Genomic DNA, 26,864 nt, shown 5'->3' with positions numbered 1-26,864 from the left:
TTTTTATTTCACCTTGAATATCAGAACAGACTACTGTCGGATGTGTTATTAGTAGCGCACAAAAACAAAGGCAAATTCTAGCCCAAGCCCACAACATAATCACACCACTGAATCAAGCGCTACAGCAATCTAACAGCTTCACCCAAACTCTCCCTCCTCCCGTGTCAGATCCTGATCTGGAACCTGGAGATCGGAGAGCCGGTGAAGATGATCGACTGCCACACTGACGTCATCCTCAGCATGTCCTTCAACACCGACGGCAGCCTACTGGCAACCAGCTGCAAAGACAAGAAGCTGCGAGTCATCGAACCGCGCTCCGGGGCCGTCCTTCAGGTCAGGGGCGAGGGGGGGGCTGCTGTTTCTGTGGGGCGTGCACCACTGCTGATGTTAAAATATCCCTTGCTACAACTGATTATACTGAGGAAATAATTCATAGTTTTTTTGTCCTAGAGACTATATCAAATTTGAATAATGTTGATGAGATTTCACCTCCACCGAACCTCATGTTTACCCTATGATTTAAAAATGATGGGGTAAACAAGTAAAATGTTAAGCGCGTCTATGGGATAATATACAGCTAGCTGTTCATTATTTCAAAATGAACACAGCAGGATGGTGCAATAATGACCGGCTGGCTGGATATTATCCTGTTTATTACATGGCTAAATTAATAATTTGAGACCAATCTTAGTTTAAGAACTATTTTTTTTATTTAAAAAATAATGTATTCATTTAAAAAGTATCTTCTCCAGAATTTAAGAAATGCATACATAGAAATGTGTGCATCACAGAAATAACACTCCATAGTATTGAGTTATTGACCAATCAGAATCGAGTATTAAACAAACAATAATAACAATAAATACACCTATTTGTTGGCAGCTAACAAGTTCATAAGGTCGCTGACATTTGAGTGCCTTAATGCCTTGCATCAATGGCTCACTAACACTCTTCTGGCTGAACGAGAAGAAACCCCCGTGGCCAGGATCCAAAAACTTGAGGAAGAAATGTTGTTGTAGAAATTGCAGCTCTATGAGATCACAAATTCAAATTAAAGCCTGGGTTTGGTCAAAAATATTTTTTATCTACAGATTTAATTATGGTCACCTAATGATTTGTTGTAATATTTGACCTTGGTGCTCTCCCCGCCAGATCACCAGGAAATGGTTTCTGATTAGACTCATGTTTGCTGCACCAAGTGGAGGTTATCAACACCAGAGCGCAGGAGGAGCAGAATAGAGAGGTTCTGATAAAAAGGGGAAACATCATGAAAATATGAACCTGAAATACAGATCTACTTTCAAAGATTACACCTGAGGCTGTTTGCCAACCCTATTATAGAGCATATGCTTCCGGTGTGCTCCCTACTATAAATAATGATGCAAATGTATTTGTATCCTTTCTCTGTATTGTCACAAAAACATAATAGTCCTAAGAATGAATACTGATAATACATAAGACAATAACCCCCCGAGCTGGTCCCTGTATCATTAACACTGTGTCTCTGTGTGCTGCTCCACCAGCAAGCCAGCTGTAAGAACCACCGCGTGAACCGGGTGGTATTTCTGGGCAACATGAAGCGACTGCTCACCACAGGGGTCTCACGCTGGAACACCCGGCAGATCGCTCTCTGGGACCAGGTCAGACAACACCTCCATATGGCCCCCGCATGTAATGCCAGAGTGGGTGGAGCGAGTGTGTGTGTTTAATTAGCATTGTGTGTATGTGTGTGTTTCTCCTTCTAGGAGGATTTGTCCATGCCAATTGTGGAGGAGGACATAGACGGCCTGTCAGGACTGTTGTTTCCTTTCTATGATGCTGACACACACATGTTGTACCTGGCAGGCAAGGTCAGTGCTGCCTATCACTGGGTCACAACGAGGAAGTTATTTCTCAGAACTGTACATTTTTTAAGATTGACCTCATTCAGAACCAAATTGATGTCTATTAAATTATCAAAACTGTACTACAGGTTTTTATTTGTATTTATTTATCTGACGAAATAACAGGATAGAGGCAAACAGTTCAAAATAAATATGGCAAATACAAAACAAAATAATGAGCCACAAATGTCAATGTTGTCCTTTTTTGAGTGCCAAGAGCATACAAACATAAAATGCATAAATAAATTAAAATGATAAAATAAATTATAGAATTTGACCATAATGCATCCCTTTAACTAAAACCAGCAGGAATTGCCCCCTAAATAAAGTGAACAAACAGTTCCAAGTCAACACAATAGCAAAATAATGTTTATGTGTTAGTGTCAAATATGTATTTATGAATGTCAATTTTGATGCCTTATATTTGACACCAATCACATATTTCCTCCTGGTTTCTGCACAGACACGTTTGAACGCAAACTATTCTGAGAATTGATACTGGGTGTTAGGGTATTATTTCAATTTTGATTTAAAAGACATTCATATTTACTTTTCTAATCTTCAACACCCTTCATTCATTTGAAAAACCTCAGTCATTTAAAATGTTAGGCAAAGCATTTAAAGAAGTATTTAAATCTAAGACGGCACAGTTTATTTTGGGATTTGGAGCAAAGCACAAAAATGAGAGGAGGCTTTACTAATCTGAATGGTAAAAAATGAGTTACTTCTTGAACTGTAGTGTAACGGACACATTCTGGTGCCTTGGCAGGGGGACGGCAACATCCGGTACTTTGAGATTACCACAGAGAAGCCGTACTTACAATACCTAATGGAGTTCCGGTCCCCGACCCCGCAGAAAGGACTCGGTAAGTCAGCAAATGTGATCTCTCCTGCTGAGAGCGGAGTGAAAGATACTACCTGCTTCATTAGCAGTCTTTAGGGAAGGGAGGAGGGATTTACTACTCTGAAAGTGGTTCTGCATGGCTGAAAGGATGAAATGAACTGAATGGAAAAATGAGGCAGAATAATTAAAATACATTCCCTCGTGTGACATTGCAGCAGGTTGATACTTTTCTCTTGTTCTTGTGACTGCAATTGGTGTTGAATTGCTTGGATGGAATTGTTTTATTTTGTCAAAAAGGTTGTGTCACCACCAATTCTGATGATTGTCTGCAGGAGTGATGCCGAAGCACGGACTGGACGTGGGAGCGTGTGAGGTTTTCCGCTTCTACAAGCTCGTCACCCTGAAGGGTTTGATCGAGCCCATCTCCATGATTGTGCCGAGGAGGGTTAGTGGGTATACATGAATAATGAACAGATTTGACTCTGTTCTCTGATTATTATATCTGCAAACATTTTTGCAATTAATCAGCACATAATTGGTTAAAGAGCAATACATTTTTAATGTGGTTTATCAACGTCTCTTGGAAACTCTTTGACATACAGTGCAGTAGTCCGGTATGCTATGAAATACACAGCTAAGTAATCAGAGCTGAGAGTCATTTAGGAGAGGTAATTAATCTGAACGTAAAAGGATCATTTTTCATTTCCTGGTTTGATTTACAAGTGTAGCAACACAGAGAGAAAAGGCCAGTAAGCGTCTAAGTGCTCGCTGAAGGCATTGGTGTGGATACGAATATTTTCAAACCAATGCAGAGAGGTTACATTTAATGCTTTAAAACATGAAATCTTGTTTAAGACAACATAATATGATCTTTTTTTCCCTCCGATACCAAATCTAATCAATAAAACAAGAATGTATGTTTCTTGGTTTATAGTCGGACACGTACCAGGAGGACATCTACCCCATGACCTCAGGAACAGAACCTGCGCTGACTGCAAGTGAATGGCTGAGCGGCATTAACAGAGGTGAACATCACTTCAGACTCAAAACATTTAACAGAATACACTTTTTGCCAAATATAAACTGATGTTAAGTGAAGATCTTTGTCATGGTTTTGGATTTATGTTTTCATTTTCCACCTATGTTTTCCTCCTTGTGTCTTGTCTGATCCTACTCCCTGTGTTTGCCTTCCTGTCGTTAGTTTCCCTCCTGTGTCTGATTGTGCCTCATTGTGTTCACCTGTTGCCCTTGTGTTTCTGCCTCCCCTGCCAGCTGTGACTTGTCCTGTGATTACCCTTCTGTGTATTTAGTCTTGTCTTCCCCTGTGCTCCATGTCTGTTCGTTGTCATTTCATGTCCCTGTCACCTTGTACGTGTCTCCTGCCTGTTCCCGTCTGTAAGTTTGTTCCTGTCTGTCGTGCTCCCCGGTTTTGTTTCTGTTAATTAGTTTCTTGTTTTTTCATGCCTTCGGCTTTTTATAATAAAGCTCGCTTTTTGTTAACAAACCTTTTTTTGTATTTTTTAACTGCACTTGGGTCCTATTTTCCCCAAACCTGACTATCTTAATGTTATACCAACATATCATCCTGCGTTGGGTGCTAACTCCCACATATATTTCCTTAAAATTATATATACTCTAACTTCAACTCTGATATGCATTTTATGAGGTCTTTCAATTATAAGGTCAGCCACTTAAACACAAAATCCAGGACTTACAGTTTTAAGACATAATAAAGCATTACAGACTGCCTTTTCAAAGTGAACATTACCCTCTCCAAGGTTACCTCTGTGGAAGTCATTTGACACTCATCTAACTCCAAACAATAGGGGAATCTTGTATTGGGAAAACTACAGATTCTAGTTTGCAGATCAGGCATTGAATGAATTGCACATATGGTTTTCCAAATGTTAAAAAGCTGTGAGTACATATGCAAGAGTTAGATATGCAAGGTTTAAGACACACACAGAATTGAGAAATTGGTGACCTGTAAAGGGACAGTTCAATCCAAAGTCACAAATGTTCCTCTTATCTGTTGTGCTTCTCATCAATCTAGATTGTTTGTGTTGAAGATATTGCCCATGAGATTTCTTCCTTAAATGTGTTAATATATTTTAATTGAAAAAGATGGCACTCGGCTTGTGATAGTCAAAGCGCCGAAAACATACATCTCAAAAGCTCAACAGCATCGCTCTTTCCAGGGAGACCAGGATTACTTACAATATAGAAAATAATCAAGATTAATGAATAGCACTATAGTAACGTGGTAAAAATGGTATCTTTTATTTGTGAAAAGTGCCTATAAGCCTCTGTGCTATTTTGTTGGTTTTTACATTATTTTGCTTGTTATATGTGAACAGAACCAGTCTTGATGTCCCTGAAGGAGGGTTACCAGCGACCGAACCAGTTAGTGTTCAAGGCCCCAGTGAAGGAAAAGAAGAGTGTGGTAGTGAATGGGATCGACCTGCTGGAGAATATACCCCCCAGGACAGAGAACGAGGTGTGTGCTGAATAATGCTGTGACTTCACACAGCTGCCATCTCTATACCCTGCTGTTCCCCTAGTGTAAACGTTGTCTTTCTGAGTAGAGTGAATCTGCCTCAGCTTTTTGCAGTGACTATAAGTGTCTTCCATCTGTTTACATTCTAAGAATGTATTCTGTTAACATGTTAATACTTGTACGTGTAACTTGCAGGAGTTTTTTGTTTTCTTTACGTAGCTCCTGCGGATGTTCTTTCGGCAGCAGGATGAACTGCGGCGGCTGAAGGAGGAGCTGACCACCAAGGATGTGCGAATACGCCAGCTGGAGCTGGAGCTCAACAACCTGAAGAACGTTAGCCCCAACAACGTCTGACCTCTCAACCTCCTGGACTGGCAAAGCTGCTTCCTTTGCCCCAAATTCTGACCTCCAACAAGCTTCTGAGCCCTTCTCAGCCTCTTTTTTGATAAATTGTATATTCATTCCTGCTGCCCTGCATAGCGCATACACTAATATGATAAGTGTTGGATAATGTCTTAACTGGAACAATTACTGGAAAATAGTAATATTAACAAATGTGATAAGTAATGAAGACGAGGCACTGTTCATGGATTTCCACCTTAACATGAACTCGATGGATGTTTGAGATCCAATCCATTTGGTATTGTCTGTATTTTTACTACTTGTTCCTGATCTAGCACACTCAAGTGTTGGGATCAGTTGTCACATATTTTCTGCCAGACCTCTAGAGTATTTGTCTCACTGTGCCTAACCTGCCATTCACGATGCAATACCTTGATCACTACGCAAAAAAAAACATCTCCCAACCTCTTATGACCAAACCACAATTCTCATTTTTTGCTGAGGCAAAACTGGAGGATAAAAAGATTGTCACGCTGGCTCCTATTTTGCTTCCACAAGGCCTTACTCCTTTCTGCAGACACAGTTTGCAGCGAGCTGCAGCATCCTTTCGAAACGGCTGACGTGAAGTATTTTTGCACCTGACAGACAACACAAGCTTTTGCAGATGTGGCTCTTGCTTTTCACAAGCTGCTTATCCCGTCCCTTTTTTCACCCTAACCAATGTTACTGGCTATAAATTGATTTCACAATACTGACTTATAGCTACCCTTATGCAGTCTTTCTTTCCAAGGAGTGGATGATCACTCACTTTAGTACTTTACTCTTTATTTAAATAGTGGTTAAGCAGCAGGGGAGACATGTATTTAGAGGTGGTGGACTTGCCTAACTCCGGTATAGTCTCAACACAAGCTTTGCTGTTTTGGGTTTTAGGGCCAAGTTGGTGGTAATGTATATGTGCTTCTATTTATTTGTCACAAATTACCTTTTTAACTAATAACATGTATATTTGTTAATCCCATTTTTTGTATGCTGTGGCTGCGCAAGTAAAGATTGTGACGCTTGATAGATTTTGCTGAATGTTTCCAGTTGGTGCAAGATTTGTGTGAAACTGTACCTTTTATGGTATTAGTTCTGTGACTCCAACAACATAATCAGATAAGGTATAAATAATATAATCTTGCATTTTCCTAACAGTGCTGAAAACTGTGATAATAACCATCCTTTAACATTTAAACTAAGCATATCACCATTAGTGAGTGACATGTGCTTAACTGTAGGCGTTCTTTGCTCTAGAAACTCCAGGTCATTGCTGCTGCTCACTTGTTCAATCATCAGATTTAGGTTGAATTGTGGTATAAATGCCTACATTTGACCGTTTCATGTTTTTTCCCCTCAGTGTAAAAAGTAAAATGGGCACTTGATTAACATTTGACAAAGATGCTGCACAACATGCCATGTGTCTTTTAACCCAGGCCCATTTCATTCAACCTTTCATATTACTGATGGACTGAGATAAGGAAAATGATTCGATCGGCTTCATGCAGAAACGGATCTGTGCCCAGAGTTGGTAAAAAGTTACGGTCTCAAGTCTTCCCTGATCACATCATAGTTGGAACATAAAGGGTCCATAAAACAAGCCCTTTACATGCAGACTGGAACCAGTGACAGGATAATGGTAAATGTGTTTTTTGAAGGAAAAATCTAACTCTACAGTGAAAGTAGACAGTGGGATAAGGATCTACCAGAAATGGGTCAGCTACAGTGGAGAGACAGGTGAAGTTAGATTGGAGTTGAGTTTTGTCAGGGCTTCTTGTGTAGGTGTACTAAGGACTATCACCGACAAACTAATTGGTAAATCTTTGGGAACCTGGAATAGAGTGGCTTTTAAATTATGAAAACGTATTGTACAGTTGAATGGCATTTTGGCTTAGACAACGGTAACCTTGGCAATTCTATCCATTTAGTTTGGCACTGAACTTGACTAACATTTTGGACAATTAAACCCAGTTTAAATGTGATTGGCGTGGTCTTTGGTGAGGAGTTTTGTGCAATAGAATTAACAGTATGACATCTCAATCTGAAAAATATCATCTTTTCATCAATGACCTAAAACTGTTACATACTTTGCATTTTACATGACAATGTTGCACAAAGACCACAAACTCAAAAACGTATATAAAAAGGGATTTATTGAAGTGAATGGGAGGGAAAATTAAACAATTTGGCTGATGACAGTGGATTTAACATGGAGTGAAAAATCACTGAGGTAGGCCAATTTGACCAGTACGAATAATAGTGAAAACAAAGTCCAAGTAACTGACCGTTTTCCAGAGTTTACATATTTTGTAACAATAACATTTCTATGCACATAATTTGCAGTTGTAACCTCCGTTTATATCAAGTATTTCTCTACACTACCACCACAAATTCAAACATTGCCACCTGTGTGTCACAGAAAAGAACATGGGAAAAGTGATGATGAGTTTTGATGTTGAACATTTGTCTTTATGGAAAGATTATGCATACAAAGTTATGTTCAAATTCAAGAAATGTCACACTGCGTTTTTTTAGATAAAGCAGCATACATATTTAATATCTTATTACAAGTCAAAGTTTCACCTCAGATGTCTGTTCAATGTCTGCCGTCATCAAAGAGAATACAAAAAAATAGATTTGGTCAGTATTTACAAGAACACGTAATTTCCGAACTATCAAAGCTGAGGGTTTAAGGAGGAGGAGCGGCTTTGACAAGGGCAGACATTTCTTTGCTAGGATTTAAAAATATGCCCTGTGAGGGTCACACTGTGCATGTTCAGACAGAAGTTTCACACCAGGACAGCAGAGAGTATTGGCATTCTGGTGACACTACAAACGCATAACTTACATAAAAAAAAAAAAGAGATAAAAGTACGATGCAAAAATAAGTTTAAGACGAGGAGAGGACAGCCATACATGAAATCCAGTATTTGACTTTAAAATGTTTAGACATGCACTCTTTTTTCTGTTTTTTATTTTGTTATTTTCTTTTGAAGGGGGGTTTTAAATCAAATACATTAGAAAAGAAAAAAACATTTCTTAAAAAGGTTTATCTTTGCCATTATTGGATATTACAAAATTGGTGTCCACAGAGCAGATAAAAGTGGACTGTAAAGACTGGAACACAGGAGCATCAAAGGTACATAAATGTAACATATTTCTCCAGACAACCCCGTCTACCTGACTGGCCAATAACAAAAACCACTCCTACTGCAATATGAAATGGGGGGGAAATTACATGGGGTTGTTGAGAAGTGACTGGGAGATACAAGTTTAACAGTTCGTGACTTAGCTTCAAGAGGAACCTCAATCGTCTTCATCGTCTTCTCCTTCTTCCCCTTCTTCATCCAGATCCCTTTTTCTCTTCTGACCTCGCTCTTCTTCTACAAAAACGAGAGTTGTGTTTAAAGAGAGGCAAAGACTAGAAGTAAATCCATGTCTTCCGTTAAAGTTGTTTTGCAGGTTCCATCATTTAGGACTAACAGTAGCTGGCAAGACTTTTGGATTGTTGTAAAGACACATCACTGTCTGTTCATAAATGTAATTGGCAGTGTCATTATAAAGTTGCAGTCTGATTGCCAATACAAGGGTGCATGCATAATGTTGTTTCCTATTAGTATAAAAGCAGTTGTTTCCTGCCTTCTCTAGTAGCAAGACAAATTTGATACAAATGACCTACTTTGAATTATTACAATTGACAAACTCTTTCCAGACAAAATGTAATAACTACTATTATTGCTCAGTAGTTGTTGGAGGGAACATGCAAGCTAGATATAAAAACTTAAAATATTTGTTTAAAAAAAAGACGCATACAAAAATGTTCTTATACTGAAGGAAATTAATTCAATATGTTTAACGGGCCTCAATGACATGCATTTCACTGAAAACATGAAAACTGTTGATTTCTTGTGTACTTACTGCAACAAATATATACTATAAAGATTTGTATATAATATATACACTTAGCAACTAGTATTGATTTAGGAGACTGCTTATGTTTTAAAGTCAGCCATTATTTGACTCACCTTCATCATCCTCATCCTCCTTGTCATTCACATCTTCATCCTCTTCCTCCTTTAAAAAACAAATGGTAAAGTTAATACAATTTCATTTAGAATTATTTTGTATCATTACAGAGTGCAAATCTGATTTACTCACCTCTCCACTGACGTCCTCCTCTTCCTCTTCTTCATTCTCCTCTTCATCTTCCTCTCCTTCCTCCTCCTCATCATCTCCTGGTGCTGCATCTTCATCATCCTCCTCCTCATCGACATCTGGGTGACACAAGTTTGTTGTTATTAGCCAGATGTTCCCACCTTAACAGATGCTAGAAAGAACACATGAAGGTGTGCGAGTCCGCAAACTCACCATCTTCATCGTCATCGTCATCATCCAAGCCCTCTGCATAGACCTCAGCATCAGAATCTGGTGCCTCTTTGTCGTCTTTGTCGTACCCGTCCAGGTACGTGAGCTGGGGTAGCAGCTTGAACACGTTGTCTCTGTATTCGTTCAGGTTTGTCACTTCACAGTTAAACAGATCCAGACTTTTAAGGGTTCCCAATTCTTTCTGTTAAAAGAAAAATCAAGTTTGCTCAATAATTACAGCTAGCTGCTTGGTATATTGTGAATTCTTCAGCAACTATTTTGGGGTCTCACTTACCAATGGTCCTATTGTGCTGAGGTCTTTAATCTTGTTGCCACTGAGGTTGAGATGTGTGAGGTTGGGGCATTTTGCGGCCAGAACTTCCAACCCTCCTGAGATCCTGTTATCGCTGAGTTCAAGCTGTGGATCAATTAAACAGATCAAAATATGCAAAACCCCAAAGCCTTAAGTAACAGACTTGTTTTGTGCAGAAAAACACTCACCTTTTTGAGTTTATTTAGCTTCGGCAAGTGGGCAACTGAGGTCAGTCCAACATTGATTGTGCTTAGAAATTCCAGCTCCTCAAACTCATCTGTTAGACCCTCGATCTTTCCTTCATTTGAGCGACAGTTGTCTAGAACAAGTTCTTTGACCTGAAAAGCACATTTCCGAACAGTTAAAAAAAAAAAGACAAATTGAATATGAGGCCTAGACAATTTCCAAGTTAAAGATCTCAGATTTTTTTTAGTAAGGAGGGATGCACTTAAAGTTTTGATGAGAAGCTCTTACTATTACTGAGATTGAGTTTGACTTTACTAATTGTAAGTTGCTTTGAATGATCATGTTTGCATAATAAATAAAATGTTAGTAAATGGCTAACTTAATTGCTACTGCTAAAGTCTACTGCTTCATTCAAGTACTTTTCCTGACAAGAAATGAAAAGGTAAATAATGTGGTACTAATAATGATACGAATTCTGTTGCACAAGTGTCCTTGTTTTTTTATGTATTGTATTTAGAATTGTGGTGATTTTTTGTTACTTGTACTTAAAACAAAGAAGGACTTGTTATTGTAATGGGGTAATTTAAATGTTTGGTATTGCCATTTTGTTTTACTTGGTTCCATCCAGGATCCATACTTCTGGACTAGTTATTTAGTACATGTACTCAAATACGGTAGGCCTACTTGGTTAAAGATTTCAGCTACTTGTACATACTGAAGTATTTCCCTTTACTCTATACTTATATTTCTCTACATTTATTGTGACAAATGTTGCATTTTTTTTCTTCTTAAATGCCATTTACCAAGTAACGAAGGGTTCTCTATCCACATAGCCCTCGATAAACACACATTGAGCTACAGGGCATTTACATGAGCGTTGCTTTTGGTTCGTTGCATTGATAATAATTAAACTGATAGGCAGTCTCTCAGGTGTGCTGTTATCGGATATATTTAACACAGCCTTCAACGTGAATCAGCCAATCAGCGCTGAGCACCGAAACTATGAAAACATTACAGTCCATCAATAATCCTTAGACACATTACAACGCAGTAGTTATCGCGATGCATTGGCTCTCAGTCCATTACGTAAATATCACATTTAGCTACGTTTTCATAATAAACAGACACGCGCTTTATAACCGAGTTTGAACGTAGTAAGAGATGTGTGGGGAAGGTACAGAGCGATTAGTGGAAACGGAGGCAGAAACAGCCCTACGAGTCGTGCACAGGGTCATTTGTGAGTAGGAGGGGCAGCTGAGGCACATTAGATAGCTGCCAGGCAAACGTTTCATTGTTGCTTCTGCTAAACACTTTCCGTTTGGACTGAAGGCGTGTATAGACCTCTGTTAATAGGAAGGTATGATGAATCCTTCGTCGTATGTGTCGAATGAACGGGACATTCGGTGTATTTCGGATGCCTTTGTTTCTCAGTAAAATGGCGGCTTGTCCTAGTTCTGGAAAACTAGAGCAACAACAACGCGGCTCGACCATTTGTTTTCATCATGGCTGCTGGAAGTGTCGTCGAAAAACCACAAGAGTCTCTGTGAAACGGCTGAATGCACACCCTGCAGTAAATAACAATGTGGGGGTGTTTCTGAAGCACGTATCTTGTGTTTTCTCTAGGTTTTCGCTCAGCCTGGTGGTCGGTAACGGTCCATGCTAACACCGCTTTCTTTCGGCCATCTGTGCGCACTGTGTCTCCAGATACAGGCTGCATGGGGCTGCAGGCTCGAGTAGGTTTGAATGCACCTCCTGCAGAAATAAACGAGTCCAAACGACTGCTTGAGTTAACTGTCGGTGTAGGACGCATTTTTACGGCAATAAATCGAGGCTATGATCTTTATGCATCATTGATAATGTCATGACTTTGAGCATCCGCATCCTTAACGCGCCACGCGCACGGCTTAAATGTTCAGGTATATTAATTTCGCAGTCACAGCATGCAAATAACCCATCAAACAAAGAGTACATAGCAATACCGAGGGGATTTAAAGGGGAAACGGGGCACGTTTCTCAGATGAAAAGTTACAAATATGGCTTCTCGTGCTGCTTGCCTTGTTTATACCGCTGGCATGAAAAGCTGTGCAGCATTCTCAAACTGCACATCAAAGACGTGCACAAAAGTTCACCCGGCGTACCTGCAGCGACCTGCCAACTGTAAACATGTTCCCAAAGCAACAATGTGATCCGACGTCTACCATCACCTTTTTAACTTGGAGGAAACTTTGTATCCCCACGCCAAGACATCACACGAAATATTCTCCATTAGCTGAGAGTGAAACATTAGCACAGATGAGGCCAACTTACATCTGACGGAGTGCGGTTCCGCAACTCTAGGTGGATTCTTTTCTTCATGTCCATCCTTGATCAGCGCCCCCGCGATATGATACACACTTTTAATAATTACTGCAAATGCAACTAGCACCTCTAGAACAGACTGCTGTTGTTCATTCAAACTTGATCCGCTCGGTGGGCGGGATCACGTCTCGGGATTGTCGTCACCGCCGACCAATGGCAGGAGCGGAATAAAGAGGGAACGGATTAACAGACATGGAGGCCAATGGAGACACCCCTATAAAACTGGGTGGGGTTTTGTTGTCGAAGTTTGGTTGTTTGTTAACTTAAGTTTACATGGCTAATCTTATCCTTTAATGTTTTACACGGAATACATGACATGTGAGATGTATGTGACATGTTTGTCATTGCATAATTTCTCAATATTAAAGAGGCACAACACTTGAGGTGATGTGCAGTGAAGTGGAGCTCTTGGATTTTGTTTGATTTTATTCACATTATAAATGCTTCCCCATATTTTGAAAAAAATAACACAAACATATCATAGAATGAACACAATAGTTGAAACACAATAAATAAAAGTCACCTGTTTTCTACAAAAAGCCTGACAACTGCTTTACATTAACCACTTTAGAATGGGACCAATCAATTATGGGTATATCGTTGTTATAGATAGTAAACTACGTCAAAAACGTGTCTGTATATTTACCTTTGTAACTAACTAATAAAAATGTATTCAGTGTAGAGATAATCGTTATGCATAGTACAGTATCAACCTTTTTCACTTCCCTTCAGGTTTACACAACATCATAACAAAACAGCTTAACCTCTGCGACAGATTTTTAATTTGTGAAGGTATTACATATATTGATATATATGATTGTGTGTGTTGTGTGTGTGATTGGTATATTGGGGTATCTCCATCAAATGTATGTTCATATGATTGGAAAGCAAGGAAATATTTATGCTTCTAAAAGTGGAAATCATTAGAACAAAAACTACCATAAATGTATCCACTCTAAAACGAGTCATAATGTAACCTAATCCATCTATATTTAAAATTAATGTAACTTGATTACTTTCCGTTACTTTTGGATCATCTTAATGTCAATTGCAAAGCCAATAAAGACCATGTACCTTCGCAATGCCTTTTTACATTTTATTTTATTTGACTTAACGACCAAATGAGCCAGGGCGAGGGGCGAGGCAAAGCTCTCGGTAGTAATCTTTTTCAAACGACACCTGATGGTAGGTAAAGGTTTTAATCAGGCTTTAAAGCCCTCTCAGAGCTTTTACTCATAAGTATAGTGTTAGGAGGGCAGGGTGAGGGCTCTCCTATATATAGTTCGGTTAAATTAGAAACATTGACAGATTCAAACCTCATTGATTAATAATTCAAACACGATACGTCCTCAAAACACAAACGATGTCTCTTAAAAACCAAAGTAAGGTATAGACAAGGAACTTCAACCTAATTTATATCAAAAACATGCAAACTAACAGTCTACAAAGTGCAACGCCAAAAACTGATACAAAAAAAATAGCTTAAATAACTTTCCTGTCATAGAGTAAAGTTCTACCAAAAACATTTCACACATCCTCCAACACTATGGCTATACTACAGTAATACATGTTTAAAGTATTTTAAGGTATTATTGTGGATAATTTTGGTGAAGTTTTTCTATTTCTTAAATATTCAATAACTCAGCTATTATACATTGACGTATACCAAAAACAGATAATACATTGACGGTCTCTTGCAGGGACGTGCACAGACATTTTGGGGGGCGGGTGCTCAAGTGAGAAAAAGAGCACTTCCCATAATCATTTATAAAAAAATGTTTTAAAACAAAAAGTTAAATATAGTTGCACATCGCTGACTTACTGACCAATTTATTGTAATAACCTCACACTCACTTAATTGTTTAATACTCAACATAAATCTACAAAACAATCAGGTAAATCAGAGACAATGGTCTTCTTTAGTATTCACTACGCACAAGAGCAGACAACAAACTAGTACAAGTTTGTTATTGTTAATAACTATTAGTTATTAAATGAGCAGCCAACAATCAAAATTATGAAGTTTCTGTTTAAGGACATTTCAGGCAAAAATATCGTTTTTTCATATATAGTGGGGAAAAAAGTATTTAGTCAGCCACCAATTGTGCAAGTTCTCCCACTTAAAAAGATGAGAGAGGCCGGTAATTTTCATCCTAGGTATACCTCAACTATGAGAGACAAAATGAGAAAAGAAAAATCCAGAAAATCACATTGTCTGATTTTTAAAGAATTTATTTGCAAATTATATGGTGGAAAATAAGTATTTGGTCACCTACAAACAAACAAGATTTCTGGCTCTCACAGACCTGTAACTTCTTCTTTAAGAGCCCCCTCTGTCCTCCACTTGTTAACTGTATTAATGGCACCTGTTTGAACTCGTTATCAGTATAAAAGGCACCTGTCCACAACCTCAAACAGTCACACTCTAAACTCCACTATGGCCAAGACCAAAGAGCTGTCAAAGGACACCAGAAACAAAATTGTAAACCTGTACCAGGCTGGGAAGACTGAATCTGCAATAGGTAAGCAGCGTGGTGTGAAGAAATTAACTGTGGGAGCAATAATTAGAAAATGGAAGACATACAAGACCACTGATAATCTCCCTCGATCTGGGGCTCCACGCAAGATCTCACCCCGTGGGGTAAAAAATGATCACAAGAACGGTGAGCAAACATCCCAGAACCACACGGGGGGACCTATTCAATGACCTGCAGAGAGCTGGGACCAAAGTAACAAAGGCTACCATCAGGAACACACTACGCCGCCAGGGACTCAAATCCTGCAGTGCCAGACGTGTCCCCCTGCTTAAGCCAGTACATGTCCAGGCCCGTCTGAAGTTTGCTAGAGAGCATTTAGATGATCCAGAAGAGGATTGGGAGAATGTCATATGGTCAGATGAAACCAAAATATAACTTTTTGGTAAAAACTCAACGAGATGTGTTTGGAGGAGAAAGAATGCTGAGTTGCATCCAAAGAACACCATACCTACTGGAGTTGAAAGTCCGTGTTGCCCAGCGACAGCCCCAAAACATCACTGCTCTAGAGGAGATCTGCATGGACTTCAAATATTCTTAATGTCTTGTGCATCACTTTATTCAAACCTATTGGGGGTTGTTGCAAATGTTTAAATCTACCCTAGCATTTTAAATAAAGCTCTTTTATTTGAACACAGTTTTGCAGCACAGCATGAGTTATATCTCTCACAGGCTCCGCCCTCTACTGGACTCTATGGGTACTCCCCTCGATCCTATCATGCAAGCATTCATTCACTGAGAATTTCTAGACGTAGCCGGCCCCTGGGCGGGCCTACCTGAATGCGCGTGCATCTCACCGCATACAAGGAGGCCTCGCCTCCTCACTGCCATCCCTTTCTCTTCAGCAAGGCAGCGAGTAACTGAGTGAAGAGAGAAGGACAAAGAAACTTTTTGTAAAGCATACGAAGAAAAATGTACTCACCTGTGGAGCGCCCCTGTCCTTCGTGTCTGGGCTCCATTGAAGGTGATGACCCCCACTGCCGGTGTATCGAGTGCCTGGGGTCCGACCACGCGGCGGCCAACCTGGCTCCGACTGCAGTCTGCAGCGCTGTTTGAGGGGTGCTACGTCTCGCCGGTGGAGGACCCAGAGCTCGACGTGGTGGAGATGGAGGACCTCGAGCGTTAGTGCCCTTCGTCTTCGCCATCCCAGCGGCCCGGGCGGGTCAGAGCATCGGAGAGATAGACCACGATGATGACACCTCCATCAGCACAGGTCTGCATATCAGGACTTCTCGGCAGTGATGGCTATGGCGGCGGAGCGTGCAGGCTTGCCGCTCTCCTCTCCGTTGCCACCAAGGCTGGTGAGCCGCCTGCGTCAGGGCTTTTACGGCCTGGAATCCTCAGAGTGGAGGGCCACTCTGACACGGAGTGTCCTGGTGTGCCCCCACTGGAGGAAAGCCTAGCGGCCCATCTGCTTCCGCAGACAGCCGGGTGGGCAGAGGGGAGAAGGCCCCTGCCCCTGCTGTCGCGTGACCGCGAGATGCTTGAATATCTGGATAAGATATTCAGGGGAGAAGGGGAGTATTCTCTCAGCAGAGGTTCAGGCCTTGGTGCAAAAACAGGCAGTGTCTGCTGTGCGCACCAAAGACAGAGAGGGGGGGGCATAATTACCTGTACTTCTTTGTACCCAAAAAGACAGGCAAATTCAGGCCCATTCTGGATCTTCGCAGTCTGAATCTCCACATTGCACGCAGAAAATTCCGGACGTTAACTATAAAACAGTTACTGGGACTGGTGCAGCCAGGCGATTGGTTCACAACCATCGACCTGAAGGACGCTTACTTTCATGTCGGGATTGCTCCGAAACACAGAAAGTACTTACGTTTTGCCTTCCAGGGGGTGGCCTACGAGTACAACAGGCTGCTGTTCGGCTACTCCCTGTCCCCGCGCACGTTCAGCAAGTGTGTGGCCGCAGCACTGCAGCCACTGCGCGGCCGTGGCATGAGAGTTTTCTTTTATCTGGACGATCTCATAGTTATGGCCAGGTCCAGGGAACGGGCAATGTTTTATACAGCCCAATTGATCCTACACCTAACCGAGTTGGGTTTTGCGGTCAATTGGAAGAAGAGCACCCCCATACCTCACCAACAGGCGTTGTATTTGGGAGTGGTGCTCGATGCAGGCAGGCTACGCGCCACCCTGTCAGAGAGCAGACAGGCATCCTTGCTGCGGGCAGTTTGCAGACTGCGACAGGGGGCAACAGTGACAGCTTTGACTGTCATGCAGACCCTGGGTCTCATGGCGGCGGCTCACGTTGTGATCCCGCTTGGGTTATTGCATATGCGCCGCCTGCAGAGGTGGTTCTCCAGCCTGCGTTTAGATCTCAAGAGCCACAAACGGCATCTGGTGACCATCCCCCCCTCAGTGGAGGGCAACTTCCGGTTCTGGGGGTCCCCGGATCACCTCTGGAGGGGTCCCCGCTGGGATGGGTGACCTCCTACACCACAGTGTTCATGGATGCATCCGGAACGGGATGGGGAGGGACCTGTCTGGGGAGAGCTATAGGTGGGCGCTGGTCTCTAACAGAGACACGGCACAGCAACCGAGCTGCGGGCAGTAGTGTTGGTCCTCCAGCATATCAAACCCTTAATTCAGGGGAGACATAAAATGGTCAGGAGCGACAACAGCACCACAGTGGCATATATCACAGACCTGTAACACCTAGTCCTACATCTCGTTTGAGGAGCCGGCACTGGTTCACCTCACAAAAGAGGAGGCCCCTGACATGAGCCTAAGCCCCTGTTGTTTTAGGGACAAAGCATGGCTCCACGGGTAACACTTAAATCACTTGAAACACCCGGCGTGGAGTCGGTGAGAACCAAAGAAGCTCTGATCTCATGATCACTGAGTTCACTGGTGTCAAGTGGTGTAATATGAGGCCCCTTTTCACGCTGCTTTATACTGCTATCTACATTTTACTCCTATAAATTATAATTCAGATTTAAACATTGTTGGCTGTTTATGAAATCAGTCTACTATCAAATAAATGCTTTGCATGAATAATGATCCTTAACTTATTCAATACACTAATTAAATACATGTCATGAGATATCTCTTTAGTGTTTGCTTGGAGTGGAGTTTACGAGTGGATCGTTTGAAAGCTTTTCTGAGAAAATGTTTGGGATCAGTTGTTACTTTTCACTTGCCTGAGAGCTGCAGAGTTTTCTGGCTGGAGTTTGTTCATTTTCCCTTGATGACAAACACTGGATAGTATTGTGTACAAATGTTGGTTAACTTACCGGATAAAACAAACAAGATGTAAGATATCTTCTGTGTGTATTTGCCAGACTGCTAGCCTCACTATGCTGCCTGGAATCATGTGGGGAAACATTTCAGGGTGGTCTGCTGAAACTAAGGAACTGATCTTGAATACTGGAACACTAGAAATGTTTCTGTAACATCCTTTACCACTTGACACATAGCAGACTACTGCTATTTCCTGATATCTGATTGATTTGTTTGTTATATGAATTGACTCACTACAACCAGTTATTGTGTCAGAAATTGCTGCAGTGAAATCATTTTTGAAAAAAGGGTTTAACATGCCTGAAGCTGTTCATTGTACAATACAATACAGCTTTATTTATATAGCACTTTAAACCTCTAGACCAGGGGTGGGGAACATCTGGCCCCCGGGCCGTATACGGCCCGCGAGACCATTTGTTACGGCCCTCGAGATAATGTATAAACACACGCAAAAAAGAAAAATGTGTAAGAAATCTAGACCGCAAACAAATTAAACAAGCGAGTGCCTGTTTTTCCTTGCCAAGGTCAGGGTCCATGAACACAACACGAGCCTAACCTGTCATCACGTGGTATATGTCTCGTTTGACAGGGGTGCCGGTATGCCGGAGAGCAGCAGAACGTCGCCCCGGCTCTTCAGAAATTGCAGTACCCATAAGGAGCCGTACACAAGCCGCAGTTTTTGCGTGGCTGTGTCTTTAGTTGTAAGCCCAGTGTCGATATGTTCATCTGTCATACTGATCATACAGTCAATAACTTTGTTGTTATTAGCATTTGGTTAGCTAGCTATGCTAACGAATATAAGAAGCTTTTTCTAGTGAGGTAAAGGCACATCTTTATATGATCATTATAGTTATAAAAAAAATAAGAGAATAAAGTAAACAGGTATAAAATACTATATGACAGTAACAAAAAGTTGTTAATAAACAAGAATACAGTTTGAAAGGGGAGTGATTTGTAAAATACTGACTGTATGCATGTATTTTGGTATATAATAATAATAAACTTTATTTATATCGTACGTTTCAGGCTAGATGCAGCTTTACAGAGTAAGACAAGATAAAACATAAAGAGTGAGGAACATAATTAAAAACAAGTTATAAACAAACGGAAAGAGTTATACCACAGAACAATAAAACAATTAAACTACTAAATGTACCCCAAGTTAAAAGCCAAATTAAACATATTGATCTTTAATTCACTTTTAAAAACTCCAATGGAGTTTGCTGTTTTAATTACCAATTGGAGGCTGTTCCACAGTTTGGGGCCATAAAAACAGAAAGCAGCCTCCCCAGATGTCTAGTTAGGGGAGAGTGGGGTAAGTTGAGCCATTTTTTAGTTATGCTGTCCTCTAAGCAAGGAGAAATGACACATAGTAAAAATGAAAACGCACACCTATAATTCAGGATATCTCCTATCAATAGCAATGATAATAATTAATATTTGATCAAGGGCACTGAAAATATTACTTCTTTAAAAAAAAAGTGTTGTGGCTCAACTTGCCCCAGTGTAAGGGTAAGTTGATCCAGGTCAGGGGGTAAATTGAACCACTGATCAAACTTGGGCATACCTGTTCAAACCTGGGCATACCTACAGCAAATCTTAAAGGTAACTATAAACAATAAATAACAAACCAAATACAAGCTTAGTTTTTCAAATATTTTTTATATACATTTCGATTGAATTGATTGATTTTTTTTAACATGTTAAAAGGAAAAGTAATCATACAAATGGTGATACAATTTCTAGGGGTGCACCGAATGGGAAATTCTTGGCCGAAACCGATACCGAAAATAGGAGACAGTTGGCCGAAAACCGAATGCCGAAAGGCCGAAAATGATTAATAGAAATATCTATATATATAATGTATACATTTTTTACCAATGTTGTTCAGCTACCTGATTATGGAAAAAGACATGATTATGGCAAAACTTAACTTAAATAATAATCACTATTATGGGTCCATAAAACATTTATTCAGCACTTTTGAATGCATACAGTACATTCATTCCAAGTCAAGTGCATTTTCTTTTCTCTCTAGGATAACTACAACAAAGTGCATTCAGAACAAAGCCAAGGTGCTTTAAAACTACATAAACATCTAGGCCAGTAGGCCTACAACAAAATAGTGTAAATAAAGACTGTAACAGCCAGGCCTTCAACAACAACAAATGCACCTATAAGTGCATGCATACAAATGTGCAAACTGGATAAATCCAGATGAATGCAACTATTTACAAATGAAATTACAATTCAATTTCAAGAATCTGTAAATAAGGCTGTCTGTCCTCATAAACAAAGTAGTAAACATTGTATAAAGATACATAAAGTGAAAACTGGATACAAAATCCACAATCAATTACAAATTAAATTACAATTTCATGAGCAATGTAAACAACATTGTATCATTTAGATACCGAAAGTACAATATATTGAGCACTGTGCTGCTGTCATTTCCCCCTAATGATAACCTGAGATGGTGAATTATAACTCACAATGAAAATTGTTCAGGAAAGTGGGTATAGAGTAGACATGTAGAACTAGATAAGCTTATGATAAGCCAGCCTTGTCTACTTATTAAGGAAAAGTGGGAGGTTCTTTTTAATGAACATTAGCTTCTCTGCTTTATCAGCCATAAGTCTGTTCCTCTTCTCATCAAGCACATGAGAGGCAGCGCTGAACAGTCTCTCGCTGTCAGTGCTTGTGATTTGAGCTTACTCCGCATATTTGTCCGGGTGTTTTGATTTCAAGTGGTGGAGTAATCCCGAAGTGGTGAAAGTCTTTGCAGTTACACCCCCTCGAGAAATGTCAGCTGAACACGTTTTACAAATCGCAATCCGCGCCTCTTTCTCTGATATTTTTAAATATCTCCAAGCGCCAGACATGTTGGCTGTGAGCCAGCCGCGAGCATGGTCGCGCTCCGTGTTTGTCGCCGCGTTTTGATTACGTCATCACAACAACACGTTAGCTTACCAACGTAACCCTGTTCCCTGACATTCGGTGATATTTTTTTGGTGCCAAAACCCTTTCGGCCGAAAGCCGAAAGGGCCTTTTTAACCATTTTCGGCCGATAATTTTCGGCGGCCGAATATTCGGTGCATCCCTAACAATTTCATACATCTTACAAATAAAACCCAGGGTAGATTCAACTTTAAATGGAGCCTAAAATGAGCTCTTATTATCAACTTAGCCTACTTTAATTAATTTCTCCATTGAAAAACTGGCTCAACTTACCCCAAGGCCCATGGTTCACTTTACCCCATAGCCACCATTTTAGAAAAAATAGCCTAGCATTACAATTCAGAGTCATCTTTAGCTTAATGATTCACATGGTTGAATACGCTGCCAACACATCAACATATACAATATATGTGTTTAAACCTGGATACTTTTTTTTTGACATGACAGCCGATATAGCTGACATCTAGAAAATGTACTTTGAAAAGCAAAAAACATTTTTTTGTAAAAATGTTTACTTACCAGACCACAATAGAGGTTTCTCAATACTCAAATTTCCCCTCCTCCACTCCTCCACTCCTCCACTCCTCGGTCCTCCGGTAGTGACCCAGAAATGAAATTCAGGGCGCCATTAGAGAGAGTGGCACACTTGTTAGCCTGTTCCATTCTTCTTTGTTTTCCGAAGCCGTGGCTTGGAAGTATACTTGCTTCGTTTCTGAAGGAAGTGACTTGGAAGTATGCGACTACCAGGCTAGTATCCTCGCGATTGAGAAACGGCCACTGATGGGTCCTCCAAAGCTCCTCCACGGATGCATTTCCGGGAACGGTGGAGGCGTGACGCACGTTCTGTGATTCTCCAGAGCATGATATTAGGGTCATGCAGAGTTAGATGAGATCGCTGTCCCTTTAATTGAGAGAGAGAGAGAGAGAGAGAGAGAGAGAGAGAGAGAGAGAGAGAGAGAGAGAGAGAGAGAGAGAGAGAGAGAGAGAGAGAGAGAGAGAGAGAGAGGGGTGTGGCTTGTGCATGTGTGTTTGTGGATTGTAGAGCGACAGTGAGAGAACGTGTGTATGTTTCTGGAAGTGAAACGAGGAAGCAGAAAAACAGAGGTCTGTGATGTATTTTGTGAAACAGAAGAACAGCTAAATAAATGCAACGGCCTCCCAAGAAGACCTCGCCTCTCTCCAGTCATTTAAGCTAAAGTGGGTTATTGAACCTGAAGCTTGTTGCTTCTGCCCTCCTCGACTATGGTCTGGGAGCCGACAGGAAAGTTCAACACACAGATGGCCAGTCCGCCCTTTTGTAGCATATTATTTAGATGAGAGATGAGCAGATCGCCACTGGGCTTTCAACTAAATACACAGCCACGCAAAAACTGCGGCATTTGTACAGCTCCTTATGGGTAGCCTACTGCAATTAGTGAAGTGCATTCCTCCGTGGTGAAACGATCAGCACTGCACCACGGAGGAAAGCGGCAGAAAGTCACCTGGAGTTAAAGAGAGCGGGGCTGCGTTGCGTGCATGGCTTCCTTCTGCAGGTAACGGGGAGACGCGCTCTGGTGGCGGTCTCGTTCAGGATCCGAAAATACAATTTAAATATTTTGTACACTTATTCCACTTATTCCTAGTGTGCCACTGATTACGGTGCCGCGTTCCAATGCTGGCACGCGTGCCAGGGGTTTCCGACCCCTGCTTTAGGAGCTGTAGGTGTGTGTGGTACAGTGTGTAGGTGTGTGTGGTACAGTGTGTAGGTGTGTGCGTGGTACAGTGTATAGGTGTGTGTGTTGTACAGTGCGTAGATGCGGAGGACAGCCGGGTCTCAGTTGGTTTGGTATTCTATGCTTACTTTAAATACTTGTAAATACAACTTTTGGCCCGTAATTTCAATTCCCCATTTCAGCGACCAGAGAGAGAAGAGGGGATATATCCAGTCTCTGATTGTGTTACATTATTATGAGATTTGATTCTGAAATTGTATATATTTATATAAATGTATGTGTGTGTATATGTCCGCATCTGTAGCCTGTTATAGTCTCATTATACCGCACTGTGAATGAATTAAAGTAAATATATAAGTTGTCGTGAACACATCTGTCCATCAGACAGAGGGCTGCTGTGCCTCCTGTCATCATTAATGGACGTCTCTTTAAAATGACCGCTCAGAGGAGAGGAGTTCTCATTTCTCTAACCGCCTGCTGCTTCCCCTCCTCTCTCCTCGGTTCCCCTCCTCAGTCCTCCGCTCGCATTTCCTGTGGGCGGCACCAAGTCTCGAGGAAAGGAGTCGAGGAGGGGAAATTTGAGTACTGAGAAACCTCTAATGAGTATCTCTCTTTCACAGGCAATGAGAAATGGGTGGAGCTTGCATAATTTCTGGTCACTTGATTACAACTATAAGGCGTTGCCTGGTTACAGGGGGTGGTTCAATTTACCCACTGGCTCAACTTACCAACTTATCCCTACTGCCAACCCTACCGATTTGGGCGGTAGTCTACCGCTTTTGACATGTTTCTACCGCCTACCGACTTAGCTGGCATTCCCTACCGATTTTCAATCTTCCCAAACTATAACAAATAAAAATGACACTCCATAGACATTGGACTCGGCTTACACCGTTTGCAGCGTGTCCGCGATCGCATCATACAAACAGTCCTCTGTATTTCTGAAAGAGAAACAACGTGCAGACCGGGGGTAAGGGGTAACGCTGCGGGAAAGGCAGCGTTACTCCCGACGAGGCATTTGAGTCCTGCAGGATTTCCCCGTTAATAGGCTCTGTGCACAAGATGGCGTCTATGAACTTCCGGCGGCTGGGTGTGCGGCCGAGTACTTCCGGTTTGAGTACAGAGTTTTGACAGCTTGACAGTTTGACAGTTTGTTATGACACACCGAGAGCAAGAATGAGCGGATTTCGGGGTAAAGATAAGCGATTGGCCTTCCAGCGTGTAAGAAAGTCGGCACTACATTGCTGTGTGCCCCTTTGTACAAATTCTTCCCGTTATCAGAATCAGAATACCTTTATTAGTCCCACAGAGGGGAAATTTGCAGCGTTACAGCAGGAAATAGCCACAGACAGCTTAGTGTTGCATATCTTACATGCGTTAAAAAAGTACTAAGTTATAATATAATAAACAATATGCTAAAAAAAGTACTAAGTTATAATATAATAAACAATATGCTAAAAAAAAGATTAAAAGTTACATACTTTTCAAAAATACAGATAAAAAACAAATCAAATCTACAAATCAAATCCTGTAGCAGTTCTTAGGATTTAGAAGCCCGGTATATATTACATTTATTAAAGATGGCATATGTATATAAAGTATATTTTGCACATAAAGCACATATTGCACATAGTTTGACGGTATTTAACAGCAGCAAGTTACACAATGTTATAATCGGGAGATAAGTTTCCATTCATTTCGGCAAGCCTGGGCAACAACGATTAAAAGATTTCTTGCTCCCAAACCAATTGTGTATTTCATTACAAAAAGCAGTTATACCATACTATGTTTAGGTACGAATGAATTATATCCTCAAAACAAACGCACACATAAATAACAAAGGAAAATACATAATTCAATAAATCCACAATATGATAACATTTTACAGATTCATTTAATAAACTTTTACAAAAGGTATGTTGATGTTGTATCGGGGGGGAAAATACATATTTAAACATTTCTATTAGTCTCTGCATATTTAAGTAATGCTAGTTTATATAACAGATGAACAGATGTACAATATCCAGAAAGTAGATGCAAAAAATATATATAATGTGTGCATTTCCAACATTTCCTCTGAAAGAGTGTTATATCAATGCAAGATCAGTTAGTTAGCATCCACAACTTTTGTTAATGGAGAACTATTGAGTAAGTTGAGTAGTGAGCCATTCGTTTTTTTTTCGTGGTGCGATGTCTGCAGAGAAGTCCTTGTAGGCTATGCCTCGCTGACTTTCAGGACATCTGGGTCTGGCAGCTCCCCCCGCACGGCCTTGTAACGTGTACTCCTTTGAACATGTTTATATGATAATTAGGACTTTAAGAACAATTTTACCCTCAGACAACAATCACAAAGTTGTAGCAGGCTACATACAACTACTTAGGACAATATATATTACCTTACACCGTCAGCAACTGTAAACTGCTTTGGCTTGGTGGAGATGAACACCCTGTCACTCACTCTGCCTGGTTTCACACCCTATTAGTTACACAAAATAATTGTCAAATTAATTGAAAAGGTTGTTGATACAACATACTAAATCAGCTCTTGGCACAAAGGAAATACTCATTAAACCGTGGATTGGTTGTGTACACATACTGTTCTTACCATGGTTCTTGGCTTGTGCCATCGCTGCTCTGTTTCAGTGCAGCTGAGGACAGGTGGTACAGCAGCCAGGTTGAGTGTGGAGTAGTGTGCGGTCTGGAACAGCAGTGCAACATTGTGGTTGCAGAGTGCTGTTCCAGCTACACAGGAACAGTTTGCCACTGCAATCTCCACAGGTGAACAGTTCTTAAAACAAAATGTCAGTCATTTTACATTTAGGACACTGCTTCAATACAACACAGACAAATGAGAAAGCTGAGAGCAGGCTGATCAGGCAAGTAATAAGTGTGGGAAAAGACTAAACCATGTCAGGTAGTCACATCACATACACAGAAGTTCTGCTGTTTGGAATACTGTAATTTAAGGACATTCAAACAGATACGCTTGTATAGCCTGTCTCAGCTCTCTCAATGTATTATCTTATATTATGACTACATAATTACAGAGGCATCACACTACTCAGCCTCCCCGGGCAAGTTTACTCTAAGGTACTCGAAAGGAGGGTCAGGCCGATTGTCGAACTTCAGATTGAGGAGGAACAATGCGGATTCCGTCCTGGTCGTGGAACGACGGATCAGCTTTTTACTCTCGCAAGGATCCTGGAGGGGGCCTGGGAGTACGCTTATCCAGTCTACATGTGTTTTGTAGACTTGGAGAAGGCGTATGACCGGGTTCCCAGGGAGTCACTGTGGGAGGTGCTGCGGGAGTATGGGGTGAGGGGGTCTCTACTCAGGGCCATCCAATCTCTGTACTCCCAAAGCGAGAGCTGTGTCCGGGTCCTCGGCAGTAAGTCGGACCCATTTCAGGTGAGGCCAAGGCTGCGCTTTGTCATCAATCCTGTTTGTAATATACATGGATCGGATTTCGTGGCGTAGTCGTGGGGGAGGAGGTCTACAGTTCGGTGGACCTAGGATTGCACCACTGCTTTTTGCAGATGATGTGGTTCTGATGGCTTCATCGGTCTGCGACCTTCAGCACTCACTGGATC

General features: G+C 41.1%; 2 protein-coding genes and 1 pseudogene across 3 annotated transcripts in view; 1 reads left to right on the top strand and 2 right to left on the bottom strand.

Moving 5' to 3' along the window:
* Positions 1 to 8,473, top strand: part of coro2ba (coronin, actin binding protein, 2Ba) — a 15,115-nt gene extending 6,642 nt beyond the window's left edge. Inside the window, exons 5-12 of the mRNA XM_079665651.1 lie at positions 118 to 333; positions 1,524 to 1,640; positions 1,746 to 1,850; positions 2,653 to 2,749; positions 3,060 to 3,172; positions 3,662 to 3,752; positions 5,085 to 5,224; positions 5,444 to 8,473. Coding sequence (XP_079521777.1) covers positions 118 to 333; positions 1,524 to 1,640; positions 1,746 to 1,850; positions 2,653 to 2,749; positions 3,060 to 3,172; positions 3,662 to 3,752; positions 5,085 to 5,224; positions 5,444 to 5,578 — 1,014 coding nt within the window. The 3' untranslated portion in view covers positions 5,579 to 8,473. The remainder of the gene's footprint in view (positions 1 to 117; positions 334 to 1,523; positions 1,641 to 1,745; positions 1,851 to 2,652; positions 2,750 to 3,059; positions 3,173 to 3,661; positions 3,753 to 5,084; positions 5,225 to 5,443) is intronic.
* Positions 7,739 to 13,555, bottom strand: anp32a (acidic (leucine-rich) nuclear phosphoprotein 32 family, member A). The gene is made up of 7 exons (XM_079663670.1): positions 12,774 to 13,555; positions 10,469 to 10,618; positions 10,263 to 10,385; positions 9,971 to 10,169; positions 9,761 to 9,876; positions 9,628 to 9,676; positions 7,739 to 8,985 (listed from the first exon to the last, which is right to left on the bottom strand). The coding sequence occupies exons 1-7, from the start codon at positions 12,825 to 12,827 to the stop codon at positions 8,909 to 8,911; spliced, it is 768 nt and encodes a 255-aa protein (XP_079519796.1). The 5' UTR covers positions 12,828 to 13,555; the 3' UTR covers positions 7,739 to 8,908.
* Positions 13,556 to 25,489: 11,934 nt separating this feature from the next.
* The window catches only part of LOC307029569 (putative nuclease HARBI1), a 32,879-nt pseudogene continuing 31,504 nt past the window's right edge, over positions 25,490 to 26,864 (bottom strand). The window contains exons 3-5 of the transcript in view: positions 25,880 to 26,016; positions 25,671 to 25,750; positions 25,490 to 25,559 (exon numbers count right to left, since the gene is read on the bottom strand). The product of the transcript in view is annotated as a putative nuclease HARBI1 (transcript). The remainder of the gene's footprint in view (positions 25,560 to 25,670; positions 25,751 to 25,879; positions 26,017 to 26,864) is intronic.

This window comes from Notothenia rossii, assembly GCF_949606895.1.
Source record: "Notothenia rossii genome assembly, chromosome: 2".
Lineage (NCBI taxonomy): Eukaryota > Metazoa > Chordata > Actinopteri > Perciformes > Nototheniidae > Notothenia > Notothenia rossii.
The sequence above is the reverse complement of the archived record's forward strand: the minus strand, read 5'-3'. Positions and strand labels throughout refer to the sequence as shown.

Coding starts and splice junctions, on each gene's coding strand:
- anp32a (XM_079663670.1), bottom strand. CDS start 12,827: ATGGACATGAAGAAAAGAATCCACCTAGAGTTGCGGAACCGCACTCCG. Junction 10,619..12,773: donor GGAACCGCACTCCGTCAGAT/GTAAGTTGGCCT, acceptor TGTGCTTTTCAG/GTCAAAGAACTTGTTCTAGA. Junction 10,170..10,262: donor TCAGCACAATAGGACCATTG/GTAAGTGAGACC, acceptor TTCTTTTAACAG/AAAGAATTGGGAACCCTTAA.